Below are 18,548 nucleotides of genomic sequence, written 5' to 3' on the forward strand. Positions count from 1 at the left end.
GAATAGAAGAGGGGCCAATACAGAGCCCTGAGGGAGTCCGCCATTTATCTTATGTACTTTACTTCTGGAGTCTTCGGAAAAAATCTGGAAGTACCTATTACTCAGCATGTTACTGAGTAATGTGGAGAGTTTCAGACAAGGGATGATGCTGATAAATTTGAGAAGGAGCTTATCTTGCCACACGGTGTCATATGCAGCTGTCAGATCTAAGAAGACGGCCGTGCTTACCATTTTGTTCTCAAATCCATTTTCAATATGGGTAACTAGTGCTAAAACCTGTTCTTCACATCCTCGTCCAGGTCTAAATCCAGCTTGCTCGACTGGAATATGCTGGTTTATTGTCGCAAAAATCCTGTTATATATCAGCCTTTCCATAAGCTTCATTGTAACACTGAGTAGTGCTATTGGCCGGTAACTCTCAACTTTTGTTGGGTCCTTAGATGTTTTCAATACAGCTATTATTTTTGTTTTCTTGAAGACTGAAGGTAGGTTACCTGTCTCTAGTATGTTTGTGAAGAAGTTAGTAAGCCATTTAGCAGCAGCTGGTCCAAGATGAAGAAGGAACTCTGGATATATACCATCAGCGCCTGCCGCTTTGCCAGGTTTTAGACTTTCTAAGGCCTGCTTAGTTTCTTGTAGTTGAAATGGGGCAGAGAATTCAGAGGATCGTTGAGCCGAATGTTTCTTTTCCTTCAGGAGGTGCTTTACATGCCTTCTATGATGCTTTTCAACTGAGACCTTTGAGGTACAGATCATATGCTTGGCCATGTCGTCTAGACTGATGCTTGTTTTCGGTCTAATTTTGCTATTTGGTGTGTCCAATTTCCTGATCAGGCTCCAAGCTTCTCTGCTGGAGTGAGTGAAGTCTAGGGACTCTACTGTTTCTTGCCAAATTCTCTTCCTATTTTCATCTAGGGATTTTTTTTTTTTTTTGCTAGGGGCTTTACGTCGCACCGACACAGATAGGTCTTATGGCGACGAGGGGATAGGAAAGGCCTAGGAGTTGAAAGGAAGCGGCCGTGGCCTTAATTAAGGTACAGCCCCAGCATTTGCCTGGTGTGAAAATGGGAAACCACGGAAAACCATCTTCAGGGCTGCCGATAGTGGGATTCGAACCTACTATCTCCCGGATGCAAGCTCACAGCCGCGCGCCTCTACGCGCACGGCCAACTCGCCCGGTCATCTAGGGATTGTAACAGTTCCGAAGCTGTATCTGGGTCACCATTGGCCTCAAATTCTTTGAAGAGCCTTTCACTCTCCTCGTTCCAGCCGGGGATGTATTGTTTACGATATCCTCTTGGGATACATCGTTTTGCTGCACTTTTAACCACACCGATGAATCTGCTGTAGTTACTATGAATAGGTCTTATCCATCGCAGGTTGGAGTCAATCTGTTTAGAAAATTCTTCCCAATTGGCTTTTTTAAAATTCCATCTCTTTTTCGGGCAGGAGTGAACGATGGGCACAAGCAATCCAGACTGGATAATTATTGGTCTGTGCTGACTGTGAGGAAATTTGTTAAGCACTGTGCGTCGTATGTTGCTGAGTGGGTGTTGTGACTGCGTTACAAAACAGAGATCCGGGGTGTATTCTTTGTTCCATCGTGCAGAAGAGAAGGAAGCCTTATCCTTGGCATCATAGATAAGCTTAAGGTTTTCAGTTTCCATCCAGTCAGTGAGCTTTTCCCCATTACTGTCATTCTCTTTGTATCCCCATAGTGTGTGATGGCTGTTGAAGTCGCCTGCAATTATACTTGGATTTTGCAGAGATGGAATTGGTGGAGACGGCCAGGGAGTTCCAGGAGGTTTATATACGTTAACTACTATTATTAACAAGTTCAGATACCGCTTACAAACCACTTTGGTCAAGGACAAACCCAATCATAAGGCATTCGCAACTTTTACTTATAATAAAGATATATATAGGTTTACTAATGTTTTCAAGAAACATAATGTGAAGGTTTCATTTCGTACTGATAATAATAATACAGTTGTATTGCACAATTCAACTTCAGTTAATAGATCGAACCCATATACGAAATCGGGAGTATATAGATTTAAATGTAACGACTGTGGGTGCACATATCTAGGTCAAACAGGACGAAGTTTTAAAATTAGATACACAGAACATACTAATGCAATAAAATATAACAGATTTTCCACGGTAGGTCAGCATGTATATGATCTAAAACATAAATTCACATCTATAGAACATGACATTGAGATTTTGGAGAACTTAGGAAAAGGAGGTTTGCTGGATGTTATGGAGGGCTGTTATATACACCTGGATCAGTATTTTAATCCAAACCTTAATTTAAATGAAATTTCCAAAATATCAAATATTCTTTTCGATTTCCTTATTGAGTTTTTTAAAAATGTACATATCCCGGACAATAAGACGGTGTTTCATATTATGCGCAATAGCTTTACTTGTTGCCTTTTACGATCACGCCCTCCGGAGCTCCAACAGGTTGCCATCCCTCAGTTGCTCCTCCCTCTTTCCCCTAGTTCCCCTTTTCGGCCCAAACCAACCTTGGACACTTGATTGCTAACACAACACGGCTCACTAAGCTACTCGGTGCTTCGCAAGGACAACGATCTTTTGAGGTGAGTCACATAAAGGTTTGCGTTATAAGACGTAAATTTCATATTCCTGCATTTTCAGTTAAGCGATAGTTTACGAGATTCTATTATTTCAGGTCCGCATTGAACTGGGAATGAGATAATTGTTAACATCTTAAAGTATCGACTGCTCGTTTCCACCTCACTACGATTGCTACATTATAACGCCTTGAAGATTTTATTGAATTATTTTAATACGGTTCTACATCACGGTTAAGGAAGTGTTAAACTGAGCTAAAGTTTCTTGAAGAAGATTGTGTTTTCAGTGGTTGTTTTTGTTAAACCCACATTAATTTATGAGGAAGCAAACCAACTTACATCGGACCTCATCAACTTAAAGTTTAATACTCACAAGTCTCAGATAATATGGACTTTGAAACAATATAATTTTAACACGGTTTTTAGATCATCAATATGTTTTTTAAAATTTGTTTTATGTGATGTAGATAAAATTATGTGTTTGCCAATATTTCCTAAAATGTATATCAGCTGATGATGATGCAAAAAAAAAGCGCTGAAACTAGTTCTGATAAAATATATGTTGTAATTTCATCTTAACAACATTTTAATGTATTGAATAAGGTGGATACAAATTTTAATAAATTGTAATCTTGGTTCAATACGGACGAATAATGAAATGTATTAACTTAACTTCACCCGCATTTATCGTTTTCTCCTATCCATTTTCATTTTCCCCCTCCTCCTCGAAAAACGATGCATCGAGGTTTTACTGTATATAGAAAGACAGAAAGAGTTAACCGACTATAATACGACCACTATAATAATGCTAACCTGGAAAGAATGCTGCTATCTTGTGAAAGATACCCCAGTTTTCACACAGTACAAGCCATTCTTTGCAGAGACAAAGCAAAATATGAAGTTTTTAAGCCTGTACTTTCTCCAGAAACATTTGTTTCAACGGAGACTCTATAACATGGTGTGATAACAAGGCGAAACACGTAAAAGCATTTCATTTGGCACTTTGTATGTGATCATCTAGTAAAATTTCATCGGCAGGTACACGTAATTTTATTCCTCCCTTTTTTTCTCATAAATACAAAATGTCCTTAACTGATTGCCTATTATTTTTTTCATTTACAATATGCATTGACTGGCTTTTCACCATGATTCAAATTCTGCCAAAGAATGGAGGATTTTGTTAGTGGAATTCAAGTTCCTGTGGTTTGGGTTCAATGTTAAAACTGAAGGTCCCAACGTGAAGATCATGATATCAGATATGTAAGACAATAAATTAAACTCATTTCAATAATACAAAATTTAAAATCTCAACCAAAAGTAACTTACCTCAAACAAACTCTCCTTGCTAACAGGGTCACCATAGCCTACCAGAAGCCATGGATGACATAACAACTTGTCAATTGTTATTCTCCTCTTAGGATCAACTTGCAACATGCAGCGGATGAGGCGTTTACTCTCAGCGGAGAGCCAAATGGGCTCATCATACCGACCACTCTGTAATGGAAAATGTTAGATACTTTCAGGAAGCACTAACAAACAGAATGAAGAGGTAAATATAGAAGAAATTATTTTTTCTAGTTTGTAAGTATCAGCTTCAGATACACACGAAATAGTGTAAGATGTGCTCCCAAGTAGCACATACCAAGAGTGAACAACATCAGTAAGAACACACACACACCTATTCCAAGTTGAATAGACATTCCAACTTGGCAGGCCAAATTTCTTACATTTTATTTTCTATTTTTACAGATACTAAACATATCCAACAACAAAAATGAAGAAGGAGCCTTCACGCTAATCGTATAACGTATGGTATGTCAAAATCAAGCAACACGTAATGACATTTTAACAAAAAAGATAGATAACATAAAGACCAAGGAAAGCATGTCACAAGACTAACGATCTATCCATAATTTTACACAAATTCTACTAAGATTTATGGTAAAATTATAAATTTTTTAACATGGACTGCAAACAATAAAATGTAGATCCACGAAGTTCCACATCATCAAATACCAGAGAACAACCTTGACTTCAACATAAGTGTTAACATTACTTCAAGAAACTTACACCATTATACCATCAGAAGACAGTGTTATTGATGTGTTGTACTTGATTATTTGCATATCAATGTAATTTCCATTAAATCAGCTGACCGTGTAGCGTTGGTGTTAGGCTCCACTAGCAGCACATGATATAACATAATTACATAAGTACAATACGCCGTATGAACTCATTTGTGCCTCAAAATGTTTTATTCAATCTAGCTATAAGTTTTAATGTGGAACAGTGAACGTTTACAATTTAAGAATATTGTATTTTAAACATATATCATCCATATACATAATAGTAATGATAAGTTTTAATTCTCATATCATTAAACGTAGACGGATGATTAAGCTAGGACGAAGAATATTGCAAATTGACAATGTTTTTACCTATACTATGTGACATTCTTATTGTATTAATTAAATGTTATGTTAGTCAGCTAAGGATGACCTTCACAAGGTCGAAACCGGTACCATGATGAATAGAATACCTAGTGAGATCACTCACCAAGTTCAAGCCCTCTCCCGCAGAGCGCCGCTAGTGGAGCCTAACACCCACGCTACACGGTCAGCTGATTTAATGGAAATTACATTGATACGCAAATAATCAAATACAACACATCAATAACACTGTCAGAAAGTTATAAATAATATTATCAGTCCGCATGAAGAAATATCTTTGAACTTTAATAAAAGAACACACGAAATAAAATTAAACATTACATAAAGCAAAAGCAATATTGTGCTTTACATACTTAAAGAATCCTTTTTAAACAGAGCAAATTAAACATACACCAGACTGTAAAAAACACTGACACTTTTCTCAAATAAATTAAATGAAGTAAATTACTCATTAATTTGAGGCCACTTTCGATAGTTTACGAGTAGACTTAGCAGATTGTCGAGCTTTGCATTTCTCTGTGGATTTATCCCGCTCTGAAGAAGAATCGGCACTATAGTGGGAGACCAGATTTTGGAATAATGTCCAAAGTGTGTTCAATACAACAGCTAGCTCCTGATGGCACAACTGAAATCACCTCAATCTAGTCAAGACACTCGTAAAAAATATCGCCCCATATTAAATTGAATATCTTCTGTTAGTTTAACCTCACTGAATATAACTATCCCGTACCGTTTATTCTCCATAAGTCAGGTTAGGAGTGATCCTGCTACTGTATGCGACAGTAGACGGTACTACCTGCGACTGTCTGGCCGAGGGTTGGGCGGCCGACACCAAACCTGACAAACTAGGGGAAGACAAACAGCTACGGGTGGAGGAGTTTTCCCCTAGAAGGTTTGATGAGACCCTTGTGTAGGAAATGACTCAAATTCATCAGCTCCTGCCTTGCAGTGAGGTAGGGGACTGCCAAAGGCTAAGGGAGAATACCCCTGACAGAAATCCCCAGCAGTGTTAGGCTTAGCAAGTCAACTGAAGGGTTATATTGATTGCTTTCAACTACAAAACGAACCTCGGAACGCAAAAAATACCGGAGAGACACATCTTCTCAAACATCTGCAACGTATGATGACCGTAAGGCTGATGTTCAAGTACGATGTTCAGAGAAGAAGCCCAAAAGAAAGAGTCCTAAACACAGAATTGGAACATTAAATATCCTGACCCTGACTGGCAGAAGCGAGGAGCTGATAGATATGATGGAAAGGAGGAACCTCTGTATTCTTGGCCTGAGTGAGGCAAAGTGGAAGGGAAGAAGAACAAGAAAGCTAAGAAAAGGATACAAACTACATTGGAATGGAAATAAAACAGAAGCCAAAAATGGTGTAGGTTTTATATTAAGAGAGGACATGGATGTCATCAGGGAGGTAATATATGTTAAAGAAAGAATAAGTTGAACATCTCTCTTAACAAGAGTGTGCTGACTGTGCTGAGTGTGTTACTGGCTGTAACGAAGAGTAAAAAGAACAATTCCAAACTGATTTAGAAGAAGCTATAGAAAGAGAGGAAAATATCACAGTAATGGGAGATCTAAATGCTCAAGTTGGATCAGACAGGCTTGGGTATGAAAATGTACTAGGTCCACATGGTTATGGAGACAGGAACCCAGAAGGAGAAAGTCTTCTAGATCTATGTGTAAGGAATGGCTTGAGAATAAACAACAGTTGGTTTCAGAAGCAGCTAAGTCATAAACTAACAAGATACAGTTGGAATGGAGATACTAAAACTCTGATAGATTATTTTATATCAGACAATGAAGCAGGAAAGACCATATGTGATGTCAGAGTTATACCAAGTGAAAGCCTGGTCAGTGACCACAGACTTCTCCTCGCAACAATAAAGCACATTGAAATTTATAGACCTCAGAAATACAGGAAACAAAAAAAAAAAATCAAGACATGGGAGCTAAAAAAGGCAGAGAAACAAGTTGAATACACAAAAAAAGTGACCAATAAATTACCATCAGATGCATTACAAGAAGGCAACATCGAGTGGACTAGATTCAAAGAAAGCTTTGTCAGAGCTGCAGTAGAAGTTTGTGGTAAAACTAATAGTAAAATGAAGGCAAAAGAAACTCCTTGGTGGAACGATCGGGTGAAGATTGCTGTGAAAGCGAAAAATGAAACCAGAAAAGCCAGAGACAAAGTAATGCAAAAAGGAAGTCAAAGGAATAAATCTGGAGTAAACGAACTGCAGCAGAAATACAGAAATCAGAAGCTACGAGTAAAGAAAATTGTGGCCGAAGAAAAACAGAAAGCTTGGACTGATTTCACAGATAAACTAGAGCAAGACAGCAAAGCTAATTCTAAACTACTTTACCAAACAATACGAAATATAAGAAGAGACAATGAATACATAACAGCAATAGAGGAACCAGATGGTAATATAGTTAGGGAAGAGACAGAAATAAGGAAGATCATGAAATCCTAGTTTGATAATTTGATTGCCCACACAAAGAGCACTGCACAGATACTAACAAGGACTTTCAGGAAATATTAAAACAAACTAATAGGCATTAAAACTATCACCACAACTTCGTGCACGCTCACTATACCATTGCCGATAACTGGGCGCATGTGTCGTTGCAGTTGGATCGTTGAGACTGCAGCACCACACTCCGGCAGGACCACCAACTACAATGTTAAGAGAGCAAAGTGATTACACTTGGTATTCTATTCGTCATGCCGGTACTACAAAATAACAATACATATATAAAGTATTGATTAGGTGGAAGCTTCAAAACTTCATATCTGTGTATTCCAACGTTTCAACAGAAACTCAATTCTCAAGGGGTACGCTCTTCCCAGAAGATCGATAGTAACAGGAAAATATTCTCTTCTATATTCAACAAAACACCAGCCATGAAAATCTAAGCTGTTATGAGAGAATAAAGAGATTGTTTTCACGACCGAATAGCATTTAAAACTAGGTATTTTAAATTTCTAATCAATGTCTCTGATTAATGAACTGGAGAGGACTGAATTCATATCACACAGATGTAGCATGAACGGTCAAACAAGTTTAATGAAACAGATCGTAATTTACAAGCACTAAAATATACAAAATATACGCTTATTCCTGTAATGTGCCATGCTGAACTTTGAATACTGAAATGCACATCACTTCATCACATTGCAACTGTTCGTGACCACAACTGAAATAGGAATTGCCAAGCTAAAGCGGCAAGTTCCGGCCGCACACTCATTATGATCTAAAAACAGTGCGCTTCCTGTCACCTGATGACAAACCAGAGTGTTATAACAAACTGTCACATTGACAAACAAGAATGTACAATTCTAAATAATGCATAACACACATAAAAAACATGCAAAAACTGAACAGAGATATTAGGTTACTTCTTTCTTACTAATCAGGAAACAATCCCCCCGCCCCCTCTCTCTCTCTCTCTCTCTCTCTCTCTCATTCTGTCACAGAAAAATTAGAAATCTTTTGAGAAGAACCAAGGAAACATTTGCATTTCCATTTGCCACAAACAACTGGACTACACTGAAAGAGATAAGAAGACATCTGCCAAGATTAAGACAATGAATTTCTAGTAAGCTCAAACAAGGCAGACTATTACATCAAATGACCGGGCGAGTTGGCCGTGCGCGTAGAGGCAAGCGGCTGTGAGCTCGCATCCGGGAGATAGTAGGTTCGAATCCCACTATCGGCAGCCCTGAAGATGGTTTTCTGTGGTTTCCCATTTTCACACCAGGCAAATGCTGGGGCTGTACCTTAATTAAGGCCACAGCCGCTTCCTTCCAACTCCTAGCCCTTTCCTATCCCATCGTCGCCATAAGACCTATCTGTGTCGGTGCGACGTAAAGCCAATAGCAAAAAAAAAAAAAAAAAAATTACATCAAATGTGTATTCAGCACATAATTATTATTTTATTTATATTGTTTTTCAATTTGCTTTACGTCACATCAACACAGACAGGTCTTGTGACGACGATGAGATACGAAAAGGGCTAGGACTGGGAAGGATGAGACCGAGAACTTAATTAAGGTACAGCTCCAGCATTTGCCTGGCATGAAATGGGAAATCAAGGATAACCATCTTCAGGGTTTGAACCCGTAATCTTCCAAATGCAAGGTGACAGCTATTTGACTCAAACCGCATAGCCACTTGCTCGGTGCACCACATAAAGAGTGAAATGTGAAGTCCTGAAATTGAGAGAAAATGTCTGAAGTTAAAAGCTCAAATCAAGGAGAAACAACTCCGGAAACTTCCCAGTTCACAACTTGCTGTCAATCTACATAAAACTAAGAGGTCTCGTGAATATGATCACAATATTATCCACAGCCACATAAAACTACAAGTTTGCTTTGATTTGTGTTCATCCATCTTGCATTCCCTAGTCCTGAAAGCTTACCTACCTTTTCGATTGAAATTAATTCTGAAAGGACAACAACTTCAGGCAATTAAATATATCAAAGATAAATATTAGACAAATGTAAGTACTGCCCCTAAAACAGCTTCAAGAATTAAAAATAGCATTGGGAACAGTATATCAAAAGAAGAGGAGAGTAGTCACTTTAAAAAAAATAAAAAAATAAAGTGAATGGAATGGGCTTGTGTTGGAATTACGGCTACGAGTTCTGTTGTAGAATATGTACCATATGATATGTATTGTCAAAATGAAGTATCTAGTCAGCAGGATTTTTTTTCTTTTTTTTTTTTGCTAGAGGCTTTTCGTTGCACCGACACAGATAGGTCTTATGGTGACAATGGGATAGGAAAGGCCTAGGAGTTGGAAGGAAGCGGCCATGGCCTTAATTAAGGTACAGCCCCAGCATTTGCCTGGTGTGAAAATGGGAAACCATGGATAACCACCTTCCGGGCTACCGACAGTGGGATTCAAACCGACTATCTCCCAGATGCAAGCTCACAGCCGCACGCCCCTAACCTCACGGCCAATTTGCCCGGTGGTCAGTATGAATTTTAATCTTCATTGTTGGCATTTGATTTCTTAATACTAAACAAATTTATACATAGACATGATAATCTTTTGGGTTTTTGCTGTGTCAACGGAAAGAAAGAGAAATTCTATACCTTCCATGGAGACTTTGCTCCATGTCTTCAGACAGAAAACTCATCTGTCCAAAGTTACAGAAAACTTCTCATGGACAAACATGTTTTCTCTTCTAAAGACGTGAATCAAAGTCTCTGCAAAACAGAGACAGATGTGTATTCTCTTCTGAAGACCAGGAACTAGGTCTCAAAACATAATTTCTCTTTGTTTACTTTCACAAGGGATTATCACATCCTTCAATACGGTATATAATGGATCAACCTTATCAATACAAGTAGCAATAGAAATGTAATGTTACATTCCTAGTTAATTACATGCGGTACCGGTTTCGACCACTGCTCCGGGTCTTCATCAGCCGATCACATAAAATATAAAATCAATGCACGGGAAAACAATAGCAATTGCAGTTCATGAAGCATAACACTTTAGGGATTAGCACTGAGTGTTGAAAGTCACCAAAATCCTGAAGAAGTCGAGGAGCAATCACATAGATGAAACCAGAAGCAAGTTCTTGAAGGGCAGCAGAACATACGTGCTGACTGCCACTGTGCTCCGAAATGTTTATGAAACTCGATGAAAATAGTTCTAGGATCAGGCCTGCAAACGTTGCTAGGCGCGAAATCATATAATATAGTTTAATACTGTATTTACACGAATAATCCCCGCATATTTTTTTTAAAATTTTGAGACACAAAATTGGGGTGCAGGTTTTATTTGTGTAAAGGTTGGCAACACACTCCTGGTTCACATACTTTTCGATGTTGAGTGTAAAGTTATGCTTTGTGTAACTGCAGATGGAAGAAAACTGCCCCCATATGTCATATTTAAACGGAAAACAATCCTGACTTTTAATTCAAAACTGCCTTTACACTTTAAAGAGTAGTATTTTACAGGGTAATTTAAATTTAAAATTTCTCGGCGTCATGACAGAATGCGTCTTCCGGAACGTGCAGGGGTAGCTTTCCGCACTTTCACTCGCTTCGGTGTGTCTACAGTGTGTTTCATAGTTGCTAAGTTTGAGTGAAATTGTAATTTGTTTGTATTCAGCGTTTTAAGGAACGCCACATCACATAGCAGACAGTATGCAGAAGCAGAATCCACTAACACCGGCGATGCAGACAATTGGCGAAAAAGCCTGGCTCATATTTATAATCAATCCGTACGCACCGAACAATATTATCAATGCCGATGAAACTACATTTTTTAATGCCGAGATCAACAAAACTTATGGTTTTAAACGAGACGGGGTCACTGTACTCTGTTGCAATGCAGACGGAAGCGAAAGACTTCTTCCGTCGTCATAGGAAAGTTCAATAAGCCACGATGTTTCCGTGCAAGTACAAGGCATCTAAAAATGCAAACATTACAGTAATCCAAAAAATAAGGCACTTGCTCAGGGGAGCCAGCATAATTTGCCCTTATCTTTGAATATTATTTTTTTTCTTTCGTTGCATGAGGTTATATTTGTCAGTGATTTATCCAAGTGCTTTATTTTAATAATGTCAATTCACCTTGTTGGACACATTTCGGAAACAGTCCTTTCCATGGCATTTGAAAGGTTTAAATTAAGAATCAAGGTGATTGCAAGCATTAATGGGTCTTAGAATATTTTGTGACACAGCAAGGGTTGGTATTTCTGAATTACAAGTTGGTGGTTAATTCGAAATCAAATTTTTGCGTCCCTACCACTTCGAATTAACGAGGTTTTACTGTATCGCAAAAGGAGTTCGCAGGTGTGTCTGTTTCAAGTATTTACACTGCACGAAAAGAATCATCCACCACTGGTCGTATTACTATCCGAGTAAAAAGAGTCCACATGTGTGAAGTGTTTTAGACGTGGTGTGTGACAAATTTGTAATTTAGTAGAGAATTCTAGTGATGCGGAAAACAAAGAACCTTCCAATCTACGGCGAATCGAGCCTATTGCAAGTTCAGATTAATGAAATATCTGTCACGTAAGAAGGCCTACTTGTTCATCTTCATGGCCAATATATTTTATATCAGTGATAATGCATTTTTATCATCTCAAATATGTTCAAACTAAGTGGCTATATCCGTCATGTTCATATTTGCGTAAATACCACGTGGAACTCGAGGAGTGATATTAAATGTTTGTTTATGCCTACGTTACTCTTTCAATGGAAGAAATTTTAGTTCATTTCATTTTTTCAAAATGGTCCTTCCTAAAATTAGGGTGCAGGGATTATTTGGTGGGGGGGAGGGGGGTATTCGCGTAAATACGGTACATTTGACGATAGAAATATATATTTATGTTTATAGAATCTCGTATGTCAGATTCTTGAAGATGGAAATGACGAACAGTTGACATAAAAAACAATTGTGAAAAGAAAAAAGTTTAAAAGTGCAATATTAGAAAAAATGAGAAACGCATTTACGCAGTGTGTGGCTTCCTGAAGATAATTGTAATGATATGAATCGTGATATTATAATACACAGTTCAATGCAGAAAAGAAAGAGAGAAAAAACAAAGATGTTAACAGAAGATAAATAGTAGTGGATTTTTAAAATTATGTTTTTTATTAGAAGAGTAGAATTAGATAGGAGGTTATTAATAGAAATGGAATGAAGAAAGAAAGGAAAAGACATGACAGGGAAATAAAGGAGGAGGAGTAGTTTAAGGTGGGGCAGGAGGATGGGTTACTGGAGGTAGAAAACGTTGGTAGGAACTGTGTAAGGCATAGAAAATCGAATTCAGGTTTGGAAATTTAGCAATTTTGAAAATGAGAATGAGAAAGTCAAATAGAATATTGGGTTTTTCAGAAATGTCGTTTAAATTGAAATTAGGGTTGAAGTATTGGTCATGGTGAATAAAACAATTTTCAGTTGCTTTTAGAAGGGGGCCTTTGTTAATAATTTTAATTATTATTATTATCATTTCGTATCGCAAAACAAGGATACATTATAAGTACATATAAATACATATTTCTTAAGTAAGTATGTGATTTACAAGTCAGCATTCAAAACTTAATATCCAGACTTTTCAGCCAGTCCACTGCTTCTGTAGAGGCACTATGTAATTTTAATTATTTCCATGTCCTGTTCAATTTTGGTGAAATTATAATTAGTCTTGTATGTGTTGTCCTATTGCAGAGAATCTGTTATATTTTATGGCACAGACATGTTCAGAGTATCTGATAGTAAAGTTACGTCTAGTCTGTCCGATGTACGAAGAGCTACAGTTGTTACATTTGAATCCGTATGCTCCAGATTTAGAAAAAGCATTAGATTTATTTAATTAGTTAGAGTTGTGTAATATGTCAAGATTTCTGTTAGTGGTTCTAACAGATAGTTTCATATTGTGTTTTTTAAGAACGTTGGTGATTTTATAAGCGTCTTGAGTGAAAGTAAAAGTTTTGGTTTTATCTTTTGTTAATGTGGTTTTGGGGTGATGTTTGAATTTGTTAATAATGCGGTTTATGAAAGAGTTGTTAAAGCCATTAAATTTAGTGATATTACGGATGGTGTTCAATTCATTATTATTATTTTTTTTTTTTTTTTTTTTTTTTTGCTAGGGGCTTTACGTCGCACCGACACAGATAGGTCTTATGGCGATGATGGGATAGGAAAGGCCTAGGAGGTGGAAGGAAGTGGCCGTGGCCTTAATTAAGGTACAACCCCAGCATTTGCCTGGTGTGAAAGTGGGAAACCACGGAAAACCATCTTCAGGGCTGCCGATAGTGGGATTCGAACCTATCTCCTGGATGCAAGCTCACAGCCGCGAGCCTCTACGCACACGACCAACTCGCCCGGTAATCTTTTTTCTTTTTCTTTTTAGACATAGGAGTGTTGAAGGCACGAAAAATTAAGCTGTTAGTTAATTAGTTCATTGTTGGATGTACTCCATTGAATGGCAAAAGCGTGGTCTGCCTCATGCGCACATTTTGGTTTGGATAGTTGATAAAATCAGGCCGGATGAAATCGATGATGATGATGCTGTTGATCCGAAATTGCATGCAGTGGTAACTGAGAATATGATCCATGGACCTTGGGGAGTTTTGAACAAAGGTTCGCCCTCTACGATCAATGGTAAGTGTTCCAAATTATATTACTGACACCATCACAAGCAATGACAGATATCCACTGTACTGTTGGCGATCAGTCGCAGACAACAGGCGATCTGCAGTTGTGAAGGTCAAAGTGCAAAATGTTAATGTGGACAATCGTTGGATTGAAAGTACTTGTTCCTAAAAGAAGCAACAGTTAGGCCTATATTTATATAAATTCCACGTACTTACCAAAATCTTTTTGTACAAACTCTCAATGTTGTCATCATCAAAGGGTAGAAACCCACACAGCAAAGCATACAGCAACACTCCCATGCTCCAAATGTCCACCTCTGAACCTAAACAGTAAGAGTAAAATGTATCAATTTGAGACAATTAAATCACCCCTACAAATACTGACTGGACTGAAAATCTTCCAGTCGACCTGCTAATGTGTAGCTATGCCATTCAATAGATAAAAATAAATAACAATTATATATCATCAATACCTAAAAAGTATTCAATTTAAAATTGATAGGTATATGAAAATATAAACATGGCAAAACAATGGAAGAATAATAGGTCACTGTCAAACATGAACATAAAATCACCACAATACTGTAAACTATGCTCACAAGAGCAGAGACCAGCAACGGCTCATGCTGAACTGTGCTGGTGGTTCTGCTCTGTGATGCCCAGTCCACTGCAGTAAGTGTAATAGACAAATCTAAATTTGCATTGCATTCGAGAAGTGCCAGTTGACCTCATGTGCATCCCTTACTCCATGTCCAATCAGCTTTGAAGTTCCCGAAAATGTACAGAAAAAATACAGGTAAACATACATCTCAATTTGTATGACCCCGATTTCAAGGGACGTCAATGATATAAATAACCAACTTGTACAAAAAAAAGTTATAAAAGTTCCAAAAAGGCCTTTCTTCTGCTTATCAAAAAAATATTGATCTAGTATCGACACACTCATATTTACAGAGGTTCCGAGACCTGCACACATCTTTGGGAGCCGGCTTTCTTAATGGATGGGGAACATCATCTGATGGTACTAACGTTCCTGTTTTCATCTTCATGACTACCTAAGTCGGAAGATTTCACTAGCATTATGGAGAAACATATTCATGATTACTTGTAGGCCTAACAACTTGCTCGTTCACTTCGTATGAGAGAGAATGTTTTCGGTCGTTGGATAGAATTCTGCTTAAGTCCTAGCCATTTACACAAAAGATAGAGAAATCTACACACCCCCAATCTTAAAGTATGTTTGAAGACTTAACATGAACAGTAAACTGATTTTGTGTTACTTAATCACAACCATCCTATTTTACCATGCATTTCTCCTGTATTTAAGCTATTTGGGCTTTTTTTCTATGTAACCAAAACATCACAACTACAGTGGAACTTCGATTCTCCGTTTTTGGAGGGGCCACGGAAAAGAGCGTACAACACAGGAAAACGGAATATCCGGGAACAATTGAACCATCAACAATTTGGCTAGACATCACAAAAAAGAAATATGTATACTTATGATCTTACAAGCACCCCTAAACCAAACCAAACTACAGCCCCAATGGGCCTTCCGCCTACCAAGCGACCGCTGCTCGGTCCGAAGGCCTGCAGATTATGAGGTGACGAATAGTCAGTGTAACGAATCCTCTCAGCCGTTATTCCTGGCTCAATAGACCAGGGTCGCCAACTCACCACATTAAATAGCACCTCAATTAAAGGTAATCGTAGAATGAGTGAACCTGGAATGAGCCCTCATATCCAGATCAAAATGCCTTACCTGGCCGGGAATCGATCCCAGGCCCTACGGGTGAGACAGGCAAATTCGACCAAGGGGCCAGCTTCAAACATTAATTACCGGTAAGCGACTTAAAAATTTTGAAATTTTACATTCAGTTTTACAGGGGGAACTTCGTCAGTTTCCGCTGAAAACTTCTTTCAGTTCAGCAACTTTGATCAGGCAAACTATTCAAAAAACCTAATAACACAAAGCCAAACAACAATCGACCACAAGTAGTTTTAAATTCTCTAATCTAATAAATAAAATACAAAAGTGCCCAACATGATGGCAAAATCCCTTTTCTCTTATTTTTCTTCCATTGTAATTTGGCCACTGGCATAACGTTCGTAGTCAGTTTATGGAAATCTTGTACTGCATAAATTAGGCATACATCGACTTTTAAAGGTTATGTAGAACTCGAGAACATGGTTTTGAATGTAAGTATCGATTCTCAAGTTTTCAAATGCATTATATTCAATTCTGCCCATCACTGATCACAATCAAATTGGAAAGAAAAAAAATATCATCAAAACTTCCAAAATTACGGTTATTCGTGACCTTGAGCTCAGCTGGAAAGCGCGCTCGCTGTACAAGTCGGTACGAGTGCGAAATGATACAAAGTTTTTAAATGTAACGTGCGCAGATAAAACGACTGCAGTTTAAATAACATTTTAACACAAAAACGTGAAATTCCCAGTCTTATATTAGGACCAAAACAGTAATAGGCAATCCTAAAACATCCCATGGCTTTATGTATGTAAGGTGTGCAACATCTGTTCTGGTCTTGATAACGTGATCATATACGATAATATTAAAATACTAAATTTGTGTTACTTAAGAAGGAGCAGTTTTGATTCCTGCCTGAAATCTCAGTGCCCTGAGGGAAGTGCCGAAAACCCATTCAGTGATACACTCGAAAAAAGTAAAAAAATAAACATCTAACTGTGGACATAATGTAGACGTTTAGCAAGTACGAACATTTGACGAAACTCGTTCCGTCTTCAAGCAGAGACTTCGAAATGTGCTCTGTCTCCTTCCAATTGTTGTGGACACACTCTGATTTATGATTTTGATTCCCTAAACAATACCACCCAAACACGATGCTAAGATTGTCCCTTATGCAAGTTCACCGCCGATCACTTTTCCGGTATAGTCACCATCATCATCATCATCATCATCATCATCACCATTTCTTCACTCCAGCAAGCCGGGTGCGGTTGTGTACGAGCCTCCTCCAGTTTGTCCTATCCATCCACAGATGCTGCTCATATATGCGACGCCAGTTCACATCTCTAATTTCAAGGTCCTTCAATATCTGTTTTTCCCAAATATCACGAGGTCTTCCTCTTGGTCTCTTCCAGGAACAATGTGGTCAAAGTATGTTCAAGGAGTCCTCTGAGGGTTCGTTCTTTTCATGTGACCATACCATTGCAATCTCTTCACTTCTAGAGTCTCCAGCAAGCTTCTTTCCAATCCAAGCTGTTGTATAGTACTTCGTTAAATTAGCGCAATGGCAGGACTTTAACACCGAGATCCGTCAGTATGCCGTAGCCGTCCTTTCATGAGATACAGTTTCTTGAAAAACGCGTGATCAAGGATTTTGCGTTGATGGGACTGACATTTCTGGACGACTGATACGAGAAATCGTTTCTTCGAGGAACGGATAATGCAGGGTTTTTACAATGAGATTTAATTAGGATGCTCGCAGGACCACGTAATTTGAACGAATAATACGGGAAAACGTAGTTACTGGGAAAGTATAATCGAGGTTCTACTGTATCTGAGAATGTTGACATGTAAGAATTTTAAACCATATCAATATCCACACACTTTTAAAAGTTCTCTATTTACACTGGATACAGCAGAGGGAGATTTTTGTCAAAAGTTGAGATTTCAATATGCTCTGCTCGCTGCAGACGGCGGCACTGGTGCTATCTCTAGTGTGTTATTTACTAACTCTATGGTCTCAGCAACACAGCTCCTCTAGTACACGCGTATAGGCCAGCCTTGCTGCAAGGCGTGCAGTTCATACAGAATCTTATTGGCAACTCTTAGCCACCTATCAGAGAAAGCTGTAGCTAAGTGCACTCTCTCATGCTTTCAACCTGATGTTCTGGCGTTCACAGATCCTAAAAAGATTGCCAGATCACCAGTATCTGAATGGACATGGATTTTTGGCTCGATTACAACACTCAATATGAAGGATGGTATCGCTAATCTTTCATTCTGGTGGTTCTGCAGTTCGTATTATGAAGCCGCGCTTGGCAGAGACAAAACACAAACTCATTCCATAAATGAAATATTTTGTGAAAACAAATAGTTATTAACTCCGGAACTGGCAATGTGGACGAGAGTTCCGCATATCACTGGAAGCAAAATAAGCCTCATTTGAACAGACAAGCAACCACCCCATGCATTTTGCAGATGCAAAGCAAAGTTTCCAGAAATCAAAATGAGGATATGCAAATATGCAACTGGAAAGATCCAGTTTGAATATGTGGTCATGAGTATGTGTGTCAATTGAAAGCTATAACAAAAGCAAGAGAGTTAATACTTCTTGGATTGTAACGCTATTCATGGATGACTCCAACAGCATGAATACAGAT

General features: G+C 38.2%; 1 protein-coding gene across 1 annotated transcript in view; it reads right to left on the minus strand.

Annotated features, from left to right (window-relative positions):
* Positions 1 to 18,548, minus strand: part of LOC136879281 (maternal embryonic leucine zipper kinase) — a 544,919-nt gene that overhangs the window by 511,044 nt on the left and 15,327 nt on the right. The window contains exons 4-5 of the mRNA XM_068228854.1: positions 14,397 to 14,503; positions 3,927 to 4,094 (exon numbers count right to left, since the gene is read on the minus strand). Of these exons, the coding sequence (XP_068084955.1) occupies positions 3,927 to 4,094; positions 14,397 to 14,503 (275 nt within the window). The remainder of the gene's footprint in view (positions 1 to 3,926; positions 4,095 to 14,396; positions 14,504 to 18,548) is intronic.

Source organism: Anabrus simplex, chromosome 8, assembly GCF_040414725.1.
Source record: "Anabrus simplex isolate iqAnaSimp1 chromosome 8, ASM4041472v1, whole genome shotgun sequence".
Lineage (NCBI taxonomy): Eukaryota > Metazoa > Arthropoda > Insecta > Orthoptera > Tettigoniidae > Anabrus > Anabrus simplex.